Below are 19,018 nucleotides of genomic sequence, written 5' to 3'. Positions count from 1 at the left end.
CAACATGCTAAAAAGACTCCTGATTCAGCCCATCTGCTGCTGAAACACTAATCCTATGCCTTGTCACATCTAGACTTAGCAATTCTAGTAATGTTCTGGCCAGCCTCCCATCCTCCACCCTCTAACCTACAATTTAATCAAAACTCTGCTGCCTTTAGATCCTGGTGACCCATTCTCTCTGCCCTTGCTGACCTACTTTGAGTTCAGGTACCCTGATGCCTCAAATTTAAAATAGTCGTCTTTGTTTTAGAACCCATTGATGGCCTTGTCACTCCCCATCTCTGTAACCTTCTAGCCACCCAATGAACTCGATGAACATTCCATTCCTCCTCCTTTGGCCTATTCTGCATACTTCACCTCTTCACCCCACTATTGGCAGCTGTACCTTTAGTCCATTAGTCCCTACAGTCTGAAACTCCCTTCCTGAACCCGTCCACCTCATTGTCTTCCTTCTCCATATTGATCACCCTCCTTGAAGCTCAGCAGTTTGACTAAGATTTTTATCACTCTATTGTTTTTGGCTCATTGTTCTTTTTTTTACAGCCCTGTGAAGAGCCTTTATTCTTTCTATATTGCAATTTTTATAGATGCAAGTTGTAGGTCGTTTGGGTGGTAAGCCCTTTAAAGATCCAACACAGCTTTATGCTTTCCCCAAATTATCCTATTTCATCTCTTCTGTGATGAGCATTCCTTATTTTTCAAATTTTCTTTTGAAGAATGATTGTTGCTAACCTGCAGTTTTACATTTATTTTAATTTTAAAATTCCAGTGCTTTCCAAAGAAAAATTGGATAAAATATTATTTAAAAAGAGAACATTTGAAAGCAGTTTGTTTTGGTAATATCTTTAACCCAGTGTCTTTGACCCTATAAAAAGGTTCTGTTTGGTGTTATACTGTTGTTTGAAGCTGAACAAGTAGAGTCATACAGCCCCAGAATGTTGTCATGACTCATTATCAGCAGCTGCTTGGTTTCCTCTGGAGTTGTTTGATGTTCTTGTAGAAATGTCAGAGTACTGCGTTTTTATCACAAATTGAAAATCTCTTTATAACAAAGTTTTTAGTTTGATCAGTTTTTAATTTCTGGCATTGACTGACTACTTATTAGATAAGCAAGACTGTAAGTGCTATCTGAGTTCTGCAAAGAACTTGTGGTGCCATACTTTATGAAATCCTTACAACTCTGTACTTGGTTTTGTACATAGGATTACATAAGATATACAACACAGAAGCAGGCCATTCAGACCAACTAGTCCATGCTAGTGTTTACGTTCCACTTGAGCTGCCTTCTGTTTCTCCTCATTTAAATCAATCATTGTAATCCTCTATTCCCTGCTCCTTTATATGCTTGTCTAGCTCCCCCTTAAATGCATTTATACAATTTGCTTCAACCACTCCCTGTGGTAGCGAATTCCACATTCTTACCACTCTTTGGTAAAGAGGTTTCTTCTTAATTCCCTATTGTATTTCTTGGTGACTTTCTTGGTGCCTGGCCTGCTGAACCTTCTGTGAATTCTGATGAATTCAGAGACCTTTGTTTAAAAACACAAGTAATGTATAGCTGGAGTATGTTGGAGAATCCTGGTCCATTGGTAGGGAATAGTGATGACCTCATGGCAAAGTTGGTGAGCACGCTAAGAATCCTGAGATTTAATGAGGGCCTTGTACAAATTCTGTGGTGCAAACAGTTTTTAAAGTTAAATTTTAGAAATTATGGTACACATTTTTATTCCAGACTTTAAGCTTCTCTCCTTCATGTCCTCTCTGAGCTCATCTTGTCCATGAAACCCACCTCCCTGGTCCCTTGATCCTATTCCCACTAAACTGCTGATTACTGAACTTCCCTCCTGGTCCTCATGTTACCCAATATTGGAAATCATTGTCTCATCATATGCTGTACCTCTCTTCTTTATATCTGCCATCATCACCCCTCTCAGAAAACCAACCCTTGATCCCATTGTCTTTGAAAACTATCGACCCATCTCCAACCTTGCTTTCCCTCAAGTCCTTGAACCTGTTGTCACCTCCCAAGTTTGTTCCCATTTTTCCTGGAACTCCATGTTTAAATCCCTCCAATCAGGTTTCTGCTCCACAGTACCAAAATGGCTCTTATCAAAGTCACAAAAGACATCCGATGTGACTGTGACAAAGGTAAACTTTCTCCCTTGCCCTTCTCTACCTGTCTGCAGCCTTTGACGTGGTTGACCACATCATCATCCTCTTGGCTCCTCTCCACTGTCGTACAGTTGGGTGGGACTGCTCTCACTGGTTCGATTCATATCTACTTAATCATAGCCAGAGAATCACTAGCAATGGCTTCTCTTCCTGCTCCTGCACTGTTACCACTGGTGTCCCCTAAGGATTGACACTTGGCCCCCTCCTCTTTGTCACCTACATATTGCTCCTGCGCTATATCATCTAAAAGCACAGTGTTAATTTTCACAAATATGCTGAAGACACCCAGCTACACCTCGCCACCACCTCTCTCAACTTCTTTGTTGTTGCTAAATTATCAGACTGCTTATCCAACACGCAGTCCCTTTTACCTCTGAAGAAGAGTCATACGGACTTGAAACGTTAACTGTCTTTCTCTCCACAGATGCTGTTAGACCGGCTTGAGTTTTTCCAGCAATTCCTTTTGTTTTTGTTTCAGATTTCCAGTACCCGCATTATTTTGCTTTTATCTTTATGCAGTTCCTGGAACTCCCTCCTTAGCAGCACTGTGGGTGTACCTATGCCACATGGAATGCAGCGGTTCAAGAAGGCAGCTCACCACCACCACCTAGAGGGAAATTAGGGATGGACAATGAATGCTGGTCTAGCCAGTGATGTCCACATCCCATGAATGAATAAAAAAATATCCTGGATGAGCAGAAATTTCCTCCAATCAAATATAGGGAAGGCTGAAGCCATTGTTTTCGGTTCCTGCTCCAAACTCCATTTCCTAACTATTGACTCCATCCCTCCCCCAGGCAACAGTATGAGATTAAACCATCAGTTCACAACCATAGTGTCACATTTGATCCAGAGTTGAGTTTGACAGTTTCCACCTCCATGACATTCACCTCTGTCTCAGCTCATCTACTGGTGAAACCCTCAGTCGTGCTTTTGCCGCCTCTAAGCTTGACTATTCCAACTCACTCCTGGCTGGTCTCCCACATTCTACCCTCCATGATCTTGAAGCCAACCAAAACTCTGCCTGTGTTTTTACTCACACCAAATCCTGGTCATCTATCACATGTGCACACATTAATTTACATCAGCTCCCAGTTGAGCAACACTTTGACATTATAATTCTTATCCTTGCTTTCAAATCCCTTCATGACCATTTCCTTCACTATCTCTAATCTCTTCCAGCCCCACAACCCTCCAAGATATTTATGCTTCTCTAATTCTGACCTCTTGTGCATTCCCAGGTACAATTGATCCACCATTGGTGGCTGTGTCTTCAGTTACCTAGGCCCCAAACTCTGAAATTCCCTCCCTACGCCCCTCTGCCTTGCTATTTCACTTTCTTCCTTTAAGACCGTTCTTAAAAACTACCTCTTTGACCAAGCTTTTGTGGTCATCTGAACGAATGGCTCCTTATGTGGCTCAGTGTAATACTGTGCCTTCTAATGCTCCTTTGAAGCATCTTGGGATGTTTCATTGTTAATGGCACTACATAAATATTATAAGTTGATGGCTCTATTTGTCCCTTTTCCTTTAAGAGGCTGTGATATGGACAAAAACAGTGTTAATGCAGTGAAATTATAACGATTTATGTTCCTGCAAAGCCGTGTAAATGTAAAAAAACTGCCCCTTGCTAAAGGAATATATGAAAAAAAAGAATTGTGAAGTACTTCAGGATTTTACAAACTAATATGCTGAAGTGTGGTTGTATTTTAGAGTATTAATAAAACTCTTGAATGTTATGGTCAGAAAATTTCTGCTTCTGTGCTTACAAGCCTGGGAATTTTCTACCCATTCACTTAGAGGGAAAATCCTGAACTGATGAACACAGAATTGGAAAGCTCTGGCCTATAAATGTAGAATATGAATTAAATGGCTGTAATTTTCTCTTTTCCAATTTCATTCAAACATCTCTCTAGAGATTTCCAGCCTCCTCAGTTCTCATGTGGGTGATTTCACAACTGCTGTACTGTAGATGACTTTAGGGCTGCTTGTAACTATATGCTCTTAATTACCCAATGGTAGCTTAGTAAGAAGTGCTACTCAGAGTGAAACTCGGGATGTATCTAAATTCCTTCCAATTTGGACAGTCTTGCAGTTAGAGTGCATTATTAACCCCTAGCAGGCCTGATGAAAAGATTAAGCCCAATCATATGAGGTTGCCTCCTAACCTTTTTGGTAAAGAAGCAGCTACTTTTCATACCAGGCCTCACAAAGCACCTGATTCCTCTCCATTCGTTCATCTGTAAAGATAAAATATTTGAACCAATGGTACTAATCAGACACTGCGCTCTCCTCAACTAAGGCACTGAAACCTCATGACTTCCTCAGTTTGGAGGCTATTTAACATACAGACCAAGGACCAAATCTGGTGCCCTCCTGACCTATGAGGTACAGGTGCTGATCAGGTAAAACATTGAGTGCAGGTTGTCTTTTGGTTGTGCAATAATGATTATGGATCTTTGATCCATTTTCTGGAAGCGGTTCAAAAGTTAATTAGAGTAACCATCATGAGTGGAGTCTGGTAATGCTAAAGCTTGTATTTAATTGGCGTTTTATATTTAGTTTTAATTTGGAACAAATTTAATGTTTAGCCAATTCCTTTAAACTGAATGAAATATTTTGAAATAAAAACAGAAAATGCTGGAAACACTCAGGTCTGGCAGCATCTGTAGTGAAAGAAACTGAGTTAACATTTCAGGTCGATGACCTATCATCAGAAGGCAAATATTTTGAACATTGTTTCAGAAACACTTGATTATAATCATCTTGATGGAATTCTGTTGACATGAGATGTAAATTTTTTTAAAATCCTACGATAACTTTTGACTTACCTTTGAGATATTGGCTCCAGTTCAGTACCTATACTTCTACTGTATCTCACTTGAATCATGAACTGTCAACTGTGGGATGTACAGGCTGATTAAAAGTAGGTATGCAGGAGCGAAAGGGTGATTTGCTGTAGGTACTCCATGGTCATTTTATGTGGCTGTGAGGGACCGGTTACAATTAGCTTTTAACCATTGCCAGGACTACTAAAACCCTGGGAATGGATAAATTTCCACTCTTGATTACGACAACGCCAATGTCATTGTTCATGCCTGGCTAATAGACAGTCTCTCCTGTGAGTCTTCACGTCCGATCTACATCTGTGTGTGTGATGAAGTTGTTGAAGAATATCAGCTCGCAAAGATTCTGGTATGATGACCTGCCTGCCTTTAAAAATGATTCCCAGGAGAAGCCTAGCTTGCCCTGGTAAGTCCAAAATGGTTTGTGTGTTATTGGTGGAGATGCTGAATTGAATCGAGCCATCTTTCAGTGATGGTTTTTCACTGTTTCTGTAGTGTAGAATATTTTGCTGTTTCTCCTTGTAGCTGCTGGCCTTTGCGTTGTGCTAAATGTACCAGATCAGTTGACGGAATTGCATTCCCCTGCAAGCACAACATTGCAGCTCCCTTGAAACTACCAATTTTGTTGAAACATTCTGGATATTTTGACATTGGGTTGTGAACTGAGGCGATAGGAGTAGTTTGACATTGATATGCTATGTGAGGTCTGACTGATTCAATGGATTGACACTAGTGAGAGGTCATGGCATGCTGATAGATCTATGATTGCTGGGCCTTTAGTTTCCACGATATAGAACATCTGTGACACCCAGGAAGATTGATTGTACTTACACTCCAGCACTTTGGTCCTGCACCTGGAATAAGTGAACCATTGAATGCCAAAAGTTGTGCAATAGTAGGTTTCACCATGGCCTTCTATGTCTATGGATACACAAGAAACACAAACATGAGCAGGAGTAGACCATTGAGTTGAGCCTGTTCCACCATTTAATGTGATCATGGCCGTTGCTGGACTTCAACTCCATTTTCCTGCCTGCTCCCCATATTCCTTAATTCCCTGTGAGATTGAAAATCTGTCTAGCCTTAAACGTATTCAACATCCACATCCACAACCCTCTGAGGCAGAGCATTCCAAAGATTCACAACCCTTTGAGTAAAGTAATTTTTCCTCCTCTCAGCCCTGAGTTTTAGATTCCCCAATCGGCAGAAACAATCTGTGTCTACCCTATCAAACCCTCCGAGTTTTGTAGGTTTCAATGACATCGCCTCTTATCCTTCTAAACTCCAGAGAATATAAACCCAATTTACTCAGCCTCTCGTAGGACAATCCTCTCATCCCAGCAACCAATTTCATGAGCCTTCACTGTAGCGAGTACATCCTTTCTTAAATTTGGAGACCAAAACTGCACACAGTATTCCAGATGTGATCTCACCAAACCCTGTACAACTGTAGCAAGACTTATTTTTCTTCTACTCCAATCCTCTTGCAATAAAGGCCAACATGCTATTTGCCTTCCTACTTGCTTGCTGCACCCGCATGCTAACTTTCTGCGTTCCTTGTACAAGCACACCCTAGTCTCTCTGAACATCAACACTTAAAGTCTCACATCTTTTTAAAAATACTCTGCTCTTCTATTCTTGCATCTTTTAGAATTCACAGGGGTAGTTTGTTGGCACTTGCCCCTGTGTCAATCTTGGCCAATAACGAATAGTTACCAACTTAAGGCAGATAATTTGAATCTTGGCAAACACCTCGGACGATGTGATGGTATCTATGTTTTCCACGAGATTGACAGTGTGAACCACGTGTTCACCACTCATCATCTCAATTTGCACATCATCATCATTTTTCTGGTTTGTCAATCACCTCAAATGTTTGACGGGCGCTGGATGGTCATTTGTATGTTTGAAGGTACCCATTCTGTATAGTCTGGTTCAGTGCACAGCTCTTTGTAGCTGCATCAGCCTTTGCTCCAGTACACTGCCACTGCCACTGCCAATGGCCCTTTCTGCCATGTGCCTTGCAGAATTGATTAAAAGATGGGCATTTCCTTGGTGTATGCTGAGGGTCACACCTTTCACATGTCTTGCTAGATGTGTATGTTCTAGTGAGTGCTTAGGACATGGTAAGCTTCAACCTGGGAGGATTGCTTCGTACTTGCCTCCTCCTTTGTAGTTCTTCGATACTATACGTTTTGTGCTTGTCTAGCTGCTCTTTCTGGAATTCTTCCATGGGAGAAGTGGAGGTGATCACCAGCTCAACAATTCTGTCTGCTTGCTGTGCATTTGAAAAATCACAGTATGCACTCTTTTCTCTGCATCTACTGATGAAGTATTCTGTGGATTCTGTAGGCTGTTGTCGAATTGACATGAATTCTAGTCGATGAATATGGAAGTTTAACCTGATTCCGAACCCATCTTCCAATGTAGTCCATGTCTTTTGGGGATCCTTTAGTTATTCTGCTATTAATCCTGATGTGTTCAGCCTGCGTAGATCTTCATTCCTAGTTGCTAGGTGAATTTTTATGGCTTGTCTGGTTCAGACACTCCTGAATCAAGAAACAATAGCTTTCAACGCTGTTTAAACATTCACAATTTGGATAGTAGGTCATCTGCATCCCAAATCAAACTGGAGATTTTGTGGATATTTTACAATATCCTTTTGATCTCCCCCCTTGTTTTGTTCAATTTATTGTTCAACTCTTGAAGCTACCCATTATAATCATAACCTTCTCCAGCCTTATTTTGACTTTTTTTTTGTTTGACTCCCTCGCTCACTATCAATCCAGCCCATAACCTGATCACTCGCCTTTCCCGACTGAGCTAACCTAGTGCTGGTCCTCTTGACGTGCTGACCCACCCACTGACTGACAGGCTATGCGCTGCAATCTCACCATGAGGGATCTGTTTGTTTGCCAGCTCTTTAGTTGAGCACTATTCTGGTTTGTGTCTTCAAAGATTTTCGCTCCAGTCACCACACTAATTTTAACACACTCCGCTGTGAACTCGTTGTGGTCTGACCAAAACGTGAAGGGACGTCTCATGCCAAGTAGCATGATGATAGGCTGTTCGCCATGTCGTACCTGTACTTAGTCTTGCTGCCATGCTGTTTGACCACCGTTGAACACCATTCATGTTTTTATAATGATATAAAGGCACTAATCACTCATAAGGGATTGTGTAAACATGCTGCAGGTTCATTTGTTGAGACCAGGCACATGAGAACATTTGTACAAAGGTAGAAAACTTGAAGACAGTAATGTCAGAGCTGTGTGTGCTGTGTTCTGCTCACAGGCCAAAGTGAAACTGAGGCTGGATCACATGACCCATTTCTCTTTGTGATGGCATGCTGCTATCCCTTAAAGGCACACCACAACAAATTTCTTTTTCTTCCTCTCTGATACTCTAGGCTTCTCAAGTACTTAGTTTCTTTCCTTTTCTTAGTCAATGCACTTGCTTTTTCTGTATGTTTCATATTTTCCATTTCCTCTCCTATCATAGAAACTTGGGGACAGATTCAGAACTTCAGCTTGTGATTGATGCAGAAGTTATTTTTTCTGCCTTTGAGTCACAGTTCAGTGTATGTTGTCTTTTCATGTAAAGGGGTTGATGCCCAGTGTTTGAATTGGTAGGGATTAGTAAGGTGGAGTCTCAGGCTAGGGTAGTGAATGGAGATGGGGCTGGACCTTGTGTTGCAGTACAAGTTGGCTATTGTTCTACATTATCTTTATTAATTAGTGAGCTGCAACTTTATTACTTTATAGTTGTGCTTTGATCATTACATAGTAATAGGGTACCGTTTTACTTCATTATTGCTGTGAACTGCCCACTGCATTAATTATGTTGTGGGTTTTGGTAACTACTCACTTTAAAATGAACTTAAGACGATGTGTCAGAGCAGTTAAGAAAAAATATCAGTGCTGTCACAGACCCAGATTCAGATCACAAGCCTATAAGTGAGGCTGATATTTCATTGCAGTGCAGAGAGAGTATTGCAGTGTTGAAGGTGCCACCTTTTGGATGAAACATTAAATTGAGAGCCTATCTGCTAGCTCAGGTGAATGTAAAAGATCCTATGGCACTAGGAGCAAGTACTTGTGTCCTAACCCAGCGGTTCTCAACTGGGTATCATTGGCCCCTTAGTGATTCACATGAAGTTTCCATGGAATCCTTATAACAGGAAAGGCAGGCCTCAGAAGCCAAAAGGTTGAGAACTTCTGTCTTAACCAACATTCTTTCCTCAGCCAACATGACCAGAAACATTGTCTGTCTGGTCATGCATCAGTTTGCTGATATTTGAGATATTGCTATGTTGGCTGTCGTGTTTGTCTATATATAGCAACAATGATTGCTGCTGAGAAGGAATAGAAAAGAAATTATAGCTTTGGGACATCCGAGGGACGTGACAAGATGCAATATATGCAAGTTCCTTTTTAATCCTAATTACAATTGGTATCAGGGCATCTCAAAAGACACAACAAACTGCTACCTATAATGCACTTTACTATTGTGCATTCACTTTATTTCTTGAAATGCTATGAGTGATTTTCATCTAGAATAAGATTTTGGCAAGCATAAAAATGACAACCTCTTAACTGTTAGACTCCAGATGTCTGAAATATGCTCATTGCCCTGGAAATACTGATACAAAAGCTCATTGAAAGAAATTAAAGCCTAGTAGAACATCTAATCCCGAATCCCAGGGACAGGCCAATGTGGAGGAAAGCTTACAAGATTTGATTTATTGTTAAAGGTTATTAAGGTCAGTTTTTACTACATTTTCACTGCAGAACCTGTATTTTAAATCTTGTATTTTAAATGGAGTGCAAGTGGTAATTGGATGTTGAGGAAATGCTTCCTCAACAGAATACAGGTTCTGCAGTGAAAATTTAGTTGCTGTACCATAGTGTGTTTGCAGCTGAATTAGTCACAAGGCCATTTGTGTTTTAGTGATGTCAATAATCCAAAGGTCCTATTTGTGTTCTTGCAGTTTTCAGTGAAATGTACTGCCGTTGGAGAATTCAATGGCAAAGAATGGTTACAGAAATGATGTCTAAACTAAATGTTTTTGGAAATCTACTGCAGAACTCTAATATCAACGGATGCAGGGGAAGTCTTTTATAGCAGGACATTGTCTTTAGTTGCTGCAGGTAAATCAGAAAAATACGATTTTACAACAACTTTGGCACCATCAACCTTATACAAAACATTATCTATTTCCCTAATAAACAATGGAATCATGAGGAATTGGTCTTAATCATTTAAAATACATCTGTATAATTCAGGGGCACTTCCGTTTAATAATAAATGTTAAAATCCATCCTTGGCTCCATACATTCAAAAGTGAATACAAAGAACCTTACTTTCCTGGTGCTAACAATTTCTAAAATGTGTGGTTATCTTTGAAATACCAGGAACAGATTTACACTGTGCTTAATTATGTAGGAAAGTCTTACTGGTTTGTGGAGTCTGCATGAAAGGGCTAACGTATATGTATTCCTGGAAACAGAAGGCGTTAGCTGGTGCATGAGGCCAACCATCAAAGAAATGTAGCATTGTGGCTGCTGTAGACATCACCATTTTCTTTGAATGTAATAATCATTTTTAAAGGGGAAATGAATCTTACTTTAAATATAAATTGTTTATTCAAACAAAGCAATTTTGAACCACATGCCTTGTTATCAAAATTCTGTGCCCATCCTAGTGCCATTTATTTTCCAGATGGAAGAAGTATAAATTGATCATTTTAACTTGCACTTCCCCGTAGGGCTTAGGACTGAATTTGACCTTAAAAATGGTGGGCTGATGCATGACCAGACAGACAATGTTTCTGGTCATGTTGGCTGAGGAAAGAATGTTGGTTAAGACAGAAGTTCTCAACCTTTTGGCTTCTGAGGCCTGCCTTTCCTGTTATAAGGATTCCATGGAAACTTCATGTGAATCACTAAGGGGCCAAGGATCCCCAGTTGAGAACCGCTGGGTTAGGACACAAGTACTTGCTCCTAGTGCCATAGGATCTTTTACATTCACCTGAGCTAGCAGATAGGCTCTCAATTTAATGTTTCATTCAAAAGGTGGCACCTTCAACACCGCAATACTGATGCAGAAGTCCAAACTTCATTTCCAAAATGTCCCAGTTTTGCTTGTAGGGAAAAGGGGATGTGGCGTGATTTGCACAAGAAAGAAATCCCAACTCGGCTGGGCCATTTGACCTTGGCACTGAGTTCAAACAGACCTGGTTTTGGCTGTTGCAAGGGCCTTAACCAGCAAAGTAGGAGTCATGAATTGATGGAGTAGACATAAATGCCCTTGAAGGGTGGATAAGGTGTGTATAACTGTCATGATCTGAAGTTTTTTAAATCCTCTGCATTTTAAGCTTTAAAAACAGGCTGCAGCTATCCCTGAGTTAAAGAAAAAATTCTCTGCTGGACTGCTTTGATAGGCCATCTGCAAGTTAGAAAAAAAAACGTAAGTTCTTTTTTGACATTTTCCAAAGGCTATTATTATGTTGTGAATGCTTGGCTGAGTTTCAAAATCTATTATCTCAGCAGGGAGTCTTGAATTCGCAGTTTGATAGTTTAAAGAGGCTATTAAATGATTAGCCGTCTTTGTGGGGTCTAAACAGAAGATTTTGTTTTTATAAGAGATTAACCACTTGGGGTTTTAAAGCTTTGACTATGTCTTAATAATGGGAACTATTTTTACTATCAAGTTTATATGAGTAGGAGCTGTATTAGATTGTTGGTGATTTTTTTTTTGTTCTCCCCACATTCTCTTGAGGTGTATTCATGGTGGATACTGGGTGAGGGGCCATGGGGTGGGTGGGGGGGCAAGAGTTGGCATGGGGGTGTGAAAAGCCATGGGGGGTTGAGTTGGGGGATGAGGGGTGAGAGCTACAGGGCAGAACAGCTTTTGAAACAACTGGGACAAAGTCCCAGGGAACCGAGGCAGGCCTTCTAACTAGCCCACCTCTGCACTCGCCTGCCCCTGTGGCTGCCAGCACTCTGCATCCGCAGCTGCCGAGCCTGACTCCATCTCACAGACGGCCATCCCTGCCCTTCCAACAACTGCCACAGCACCACCAGCCCAAAGTGAAAAATCACGAGATTCAGGGTACTTTTTACCAAGATGCTCCAACAAGTCGGAGCTACCGTATATACTGGTCTAAAAGTCGGGTTTCTAAGTGAAAATTTTTAGCCAAAAAGTAGGTGGTTGACTTTTACATGAGTAATGTTTTTGAGGGGTTGAAATCCACCCTCTCCCATCATCTAGCTATCACAGAGTTGCCAGGTTGGAGATTATTCCCTCCAATCCTGCCCCCCAAAAAAGTGCGAAAGGACCCAAAAGCATTTTTATTATTGAATTTTATTTATAAATAAGTAATCTCCATGGAGATGGACATTAATTTGTGTACACTAAATTCGTCAAATTTATCAAAAAATACATCAAAAGCAAAAGTCACATATAAATTTATACAATTTCATTCAGTTTTTTTCACAGTACAGAGAAGAATACCATTTTTCAGCAGAGGGTGCACTGAACATGTATTAAAACCCAGGAAAAATCACCCTCCTCCTCGTCTTCAAAACCGAATATCGTATCCCAATCTGTTTCTTAAATGGCATCATCATATGCATCATTGACATCATCTTCATCAGCAATCATGTTGTCATTGGCCATATCATTCCACAATAATCATCATCTGTGCCATAAAGTGCACTGGATACCCCACATTTCTTGAATAATTTGACAATCTCTGTTCTGATTTTATCTCAGGCCTCTGCAACTCTTTCACTCAGGGTTGCTAACATCAGAGCCAGTATTGCTGCCTCCCTTAGTGAGTGTCTTCCTTCCTCTGATCATGCAGTCATTTCACTTTTTTTCTCAGGCTATCCTTGAAGGGACTTTTCAGAGAGACACCCAGTGGTTGAACAAAGCCAGTTACATCATCAGGAATCACTGTAATATCAAGTGTTTTGCAATCTAATTTCAGCAACACTGTCAACAACAAGGTGTGATCTGAACATGTTCCAGATGAAAAATACTTTTTTTTTTACATAGTCCTCCTGGTCAGAAACTTCTAAAACTTTCCTTGGTCGTGTTTCCATCTATACTTTAATTGTGAACATGGGCTGCTCCTTTTGGGAATCTCTGTTTTGGGAGCGTTTTTCTCTTGAATGTCACCATTGGCTTAAGCTTTGTCCCAACGGACATACATGACAGCACAACAGTGAATCTACTCTTCTTGGCCAGTTGTTTTCGCTAACACTTTTTTTTTCTCCAACTTTGCTCACTGGTTGACTGGCTGGCATGTCAAAATTCATGGGAGTCTCAGCCAAGTTTCCACTACAGACCAATCTGTATCCATTCTTTTGTTGATGTTTGATTATAAACTGCTGATGCAATAAGCTTATTGTCAAGTTCTGCTGGGAGACACTGAAACCTTGGTCTTGTCCATTTCAAAATTGTTTCTCTTCATAAACCTGGTGCATCGTCCAGGGCTGGCTTTAAAATCTGCAGTGCCTAATTTTCTCTCTTGTTTCACGGTGAAGATTCAGACCATGAGAAACTGAGAGTCCATTCTGGCGATTTTCATTAACATATTTTGCAACTTTGTTTTCCAACTGTGGCCACAGGCTAGGCTTTCCTCTGTTTACGCATTTACCCTTGGGCATCTGTCTAAGCTGTGTAAAGAGCTTTCTTCAATCTCTAATGTTCTTCTCCAACGCCTTGAATTCTCTAGCTGCTGCACATTTATTTGTCTTGCTCTGCAATCTCAATGACTTTATCTGCCATTCCTTCTTGATATCATGTTGGCATATCAGAGGGCGGAATTGGTGAGAATGCAGTGCACACCAATGAGGTAGTGGCCTTGACAACACGTTGACCTGCGCATACATGAGGAGTGAAAAGCCACCTTCGATAGTGTGCCATTTTATGATTCTATGAATGAGTAGGTTTGCACCAGGGTGAGTTTGACTTCGGCGAGCAGGCAGCAAGGACAAAGAGTTTGGATTTTTAGCTGAAAGTCAGGGTCAACTTATACATGAGATACATGAAAATCCAGCCATTGGACTCTGTAGTGAATTTGTTTACAACAGTGATATCATTTAAGCATGAAATTGATTTGTGTCTTTATTTTTTTTTAAAAGGGAACCAGATCTATGGCTTTTCAGTTCCTTGTGTCTGTACACATCAACATGGGCTATCAAGGCCACCACCTCATTGGTGTAAAGGCAAAATACTGTGGATGCTGGTAACCTGAAACAAAAACAAAAAATGTTCTCCTCTAAGGTGGTCCTTAAAACCTACCCCCATGAGACTGGCTTTTGGTCATTTGCCTCCTTTTGGTCAGTGTCTCACTGGCGCAGTGTTAAATTTTGTTTGATGAGGTTTCTATGAAGTGCCTTGGGATGTTTTACTACAATTATGGAGGAGGCGGTGGCATAGTGGTATTGTCACTGGACTAGTATTCTAGAGACCCAGGGTAATGCTCTGGGGACCGTGGCAGATGGTGAAAGTTGAATTCAATAAAAAAAGCTGATTGTTGTAAAAACCCATCGGGTTCGTCAATGTCCTTTAGGGAAGGAAATCTGTTGTCCTTGCCTAGTCTGGCCCACATGTGGTTCCAGACCCACAATGTGGCTGACTCCTAAGTACCCTCTGAACAAGGGCAGTTAAGGATGGGCAACAAATGCTGACCTAGCCAGTGAAGCCCACATCCCATGAACGAATAAAAAAAAATTAAAGATGTTATATAAATACAAATGCAAAATGCTGCAGTTGCTGGAAATCTGAAATGGAGTAAATGCTGGCAGTATTCAGCAGGGAGAGAGAAACAGTTAACACTTCAGGTCTGTGACCTTCCCATCACCTTTTGGTCCTTATCTGCCTTCCCCCATTTTGCGTACTTAAACTTATGTGAAATACACATTTCTAACTTTTTCCCAGTTCTGATAAAAGGTCATCAGCCTGAAACCATAACTCATCTCTCTGTCCACAGATGCTGCCAAGCCTGCTGAGTATACCCAGTATTTCTGTTTTTATTTTGTTCTTTCTCCCCCTGTGCTGGCTTTCAGTTATTAATCCTTATTTTTCCCAAGTGTCACTTAATCCTGCTCCAAATTCATGTCTCCCCACCATTGACATATTAAGCTTACTGGCCAGCAATGACTGGTGTTATCCCTTTTCGCTTTCTTGAACAGGGGTGTGGCATTTGTAGCCCTCCAGGCTCTTCTATCTAAAGACTGGAAGAACGTGGCTAGAGCCTCTGCAATTTCCAGCCTTCCTTTCCACAGTAATTTAGGAAGCATCCTATTCAGGCCTGGTGACTTTTCTACTTTGAGCATTGCCACCTTTTTAAATATAAATTCTTTATTTATTTTATGCCATGCAATTTCTGTACTACCACCTCCTTTACTGTGACATTGGCATTATCCTTTTAAGTGCGGACAGGTGTGAGCTACACAGTCAGTAGTAACCTCAGCCATGCCCTTTTACACCCACAAGAAGATCAACATCTTGGCCCCTAATCAGGAGCAAATTAAAATAAAATTGATACCTGACTGTTCCAATGATTTATATGTTTATTCACTTAAGCAAATGTATGAGTAGCTTTATACTTAGTTACAAAATGAATAAATACTTCAATGAGCTTAAAAGTACAGAAAATATTTTACCTCGTACTAAATTATCAGGAATATAACACTTAACATAAATGGAAAAATTGAACATTCTCCATGTTTTGGGAAGGGTTCAATGAAACATTGGAGTGCAGTATTTGTGAAATCTGACAGCTATTGAAGAATATGTGCCCTGACAATCTGTTCTGAGGAGTTTGCTGTAAGTTACAATAGCCTAAAATCCATTCCATGTTTTGCAGTATTATTCCCTAAACTTCACTAGAGGAATTGTTGAGTAAATGCTTCAATTTGGGTATATAATGCTCTAAATGTTTTCATTTTTGAGCTCTGAAATTGCAGAATCTTCAAGTAGTGACTTCACTGATGTAAACAATTTATGAAACCACAATTTATGGTTTCTTGTCAAATGTTTTACGGGAAAAACACAGATCTATTCATCACTAACTACATATGTAATGTTTTATCATACTAGACAAGTTAGAAATGCAGGCAGCTGGGAGGTTAAACAGTCCCCACCAGATGATTTAGGGTGTATTGTTGAATACTTGCTGTCTTCTGGTAAGTGATATTCAGGGGCCCCACAGGCAGCCAGCTTTACCCAATGGTGAACTCGACTGTCAAATCTCATAGGACTGTTTGGACTTTTACCTTACTTGGTAAATTGCAAGCGTCATACATTTTCAGTTTCGACATTGCTTTCAACGATCAACAAAATGTGGATCAGGAAAACAAATCAAGGTTGCAAAATACAATGAGAAAGAAAACGAAGAAACTTAACACGGTTTTCTTGAGGTTTTAGGATACGTACATTTTCCTTAAATAAGTTGCTGTGGAAATTATTTCATGTCTGTGAGTCATTAACTGGCTGCACAAGGAAATAATTTGCTTGCTCTTGAAAGAAGCCTTTTTCTCTGCTGTAACTGTGCAACTCCCATAGTTTGCAAGAATAAATTGTTCAAATTGGTGATGCCAATGCCATGTGGAATCTAATGTGGAAGTACTGCATCTCTGTGAGGACAATCAGGTAGGACATACTTTAAGCTCATTTATCTTTTGGTGTGGCAGAATTGCATGTGTGTCATATTCAAGAATTTAAATTCTCTTAAAGGTTTTGTTTTTCTATGGAAAAACAGACTGATCGCCTATAAAATGGGATGGACACTGTTTAAATAGTTGCTGGCAAATATAAAATTATTGAGGTTTGATGTAAAATGTTTTTGAACAGACTGCTTGTAATTTTGTGCCAGGCCTAGATGTACAAAGTTGTTCTTATTGCTTCCTTGGTAAATGCACTGGCCACGATGGTGCTGCGCTGTACGCATCAAGAAAGTACAAGATTTAATTACAACTGATTTCAGTACCCTGACCTGGGAAGAGGATATCTGCTAAGGCTCTTGTGTGCTGGAATCGGCTCTGTTTCGATGCCTTCCACAGTCAAAAAAAACTTTCAAGATTTTGGGGGAGAGGGGTAGTTTTTCCAGGGACTCGGCGCATTTGAAGGTTGGGTGGCCAGGAAAACCATGGGCAAAGAGGTCATGTGAGTTCCCTGACATGTTCCTGCCTCCTCGCACCTTTCCTGGAAGGGACTTTAGTGCAATGACGGCAACCTGTCTGGCAGCAGTGGGAAATCAATTAAAGTTCATCAACCAATCAGCAGCCAACGTTACATAGGACCCCTCACTGTGTCTAGAGCTTGTTGGGTAGCAGGAGGCGCAGAGTGGGAGGTTGGAGTGTTAAGATAAATAAATTAAATCTACTCCCATAAGGTGCAAATTGCCAAGCTTGAGGTCCACCACAGGCAAAGATTTGAAATTGTTTCCAATCTCCTGCAGACTGTAGTAAGCAATAATGCCTGTGTTGAGCAAGTGGAGTCCATTGTGTCCAGCCATTTCACTCCATTTTGTCCATTCATCTATCATTTCTTGCATGCGAGCAGCACTCTGGCTACACTCATGGGCTGCCTAGCAGCTTAGCAGTCTCATGCTGACTCACCCTCCCGCCTTAACAGTCTGTCCCTAGCCCCTACTTGGATGGCAGTCCCAGAGGTGGCCTCTTAATTGGGTGCCTCCTGTAAAATTACCCCAGGAGGTTGCTGCTACTGCGAATGAGGTTGGGACCCCACAATGGTCCCAACTGCTGAATACTTTTTAAAGTATGGAAGGTTCAATCCTTTGTGTGAAATGTGAGACATGAAGGATGGCTTTGCGCTTGAGATATCAGAAGACATCTGGTCTCCTCGACCTATACACTTGCCTGAGCAAGTGCATCCAGGAAAATGCTGAAAAGAGATTTTTTTTTTTAAAGTTTGTTGTGAAGTTGGCATTTTGATGCAATTGGATTTTTATTACAGTAAAAGGCTCGCATGCAAATACAACTAGCAATATTGAGCATTACTTCTCACACTAATTATACTGTGCAGATTCTGGAGTGATGTAGCCAAAGGAAGTCATGTAAGATGAAAAGGACCATTTCCATTAAAATGGTCTGTGGGTGAGAGTTAAAGGTTGAGGTTTAATGACACTTTAGGATTTAAGTTGTACATGGTTTGTTTCTTTATTCCAGTTCTTTTTCATGCCACAAGGCAGGAGAAAAGATTGACAACCTATTCCGAAGGCATTGGCAATAGCACTCTCTTTTGTGATATGAGACCAGCCCTTTGTCTTTGGGAAACCACTTGGTCTCCTGTGGTGTCTGAATAGCACAACAGAGTATTTGGTCTCATGAGAAATAAAAGATGTAGAACACTTTGGAGATGCACACATCTATTTTAAATGCTTTTATTCTTATTTAGCTATTTATTAGTAATATTTGTGTTTTTGAAAGAATGCTGGTTTATTGAGAGCTTGGAGGCAGCAGAGTTTATCTGCAGTACACTCTGCAACTCCTCCATCATGTTGCTCCATGCTGTGTGGTGTGCTCTGAGTGCTAGTTTCCTTGTAATACAGTTGTTGAAATGTAATTTGAAGTTTAATTTCTGCAGCAGCCTAATGTGTGTAGACAAAAAGAAAGAAATGGAAATTGGGACCAAATGTGCAGGATATATTTGTGGTCAGTTAAAATAAATTCCATCCCCAGATAGGTATGTAGAGAGAATGACTGACTGTATATCAACAAATGTAACAATTTAAACCTGAAATTTGAGGAATAGTCAGTAAAGGTAGCTGTTTTACCTGGTATTGCTAGTGGAATCTTTTTCTCTCTGCTGAAACTTTTTTATTTTCTTTTGAAAGTGCATGTGGAATATGCAAAAAGTTTTGTATGGCGCCTTTCATAATCACTGGACGTCCCAAAGCGCTTTACAGCCAATGAAGCATTTTTGTAATCACTGCTGTAATGTAGGAAACACAGCGCCAATTT

General features: G+C 40.5%; 1 protein-coding gene across 4 annotated transcripts in view; it reads left to right on the top strand.

Moving 5' to 3' along the window:
* iqsec1b (IQ motif and Sec7 domain ArfGEF 1b) overlaps positions 1 to 19,018 on the top strand; it is a 511,299-nt gene that overhangs the window by 335,701 nt on the left and 156,580 nt on the right. The window contains exon 1 of one of the 4 annotated variants that reach the window (XM_078543455.1): positions 16,353 to 16,685. The exons of the other annotated variants lie outside the window; for them this stretch is intronic. Coding sequence (XP_078399581.1) covers positions 16,639 to 16,685 — 47 coding nt within the window. The 5' untranslated portion in view covers positions 16,353 to 16,638. Of the gene's footprint in view, positions 1 to 16,352; positions 16,686 to 19,018 lie in introns of those variants that run through there. 4 annotated transcript variants of the gene reach the window in all.

This window comes from Cetorhinus maximus, chromosome 6, assembly GCF_964194155.1.
Source record: "Cetorhinus maximus chromosome 6, sCetMax3.hap1.1, whole genome shotgun sequence".
Taxonomy (NCBI): domain Eukaryota; kingdom Metazoa; phylum Chordata; class Chondrichthyes; order Lamniformes; family Cetorhinidae; genus Cetorhinus; species Cetorhinus maximus.
The sequence above is the reverse complement of the archived record's forward strand: the minus strand, read 5'-3'. Positions and strand labels throughout refer to the sequence as shown.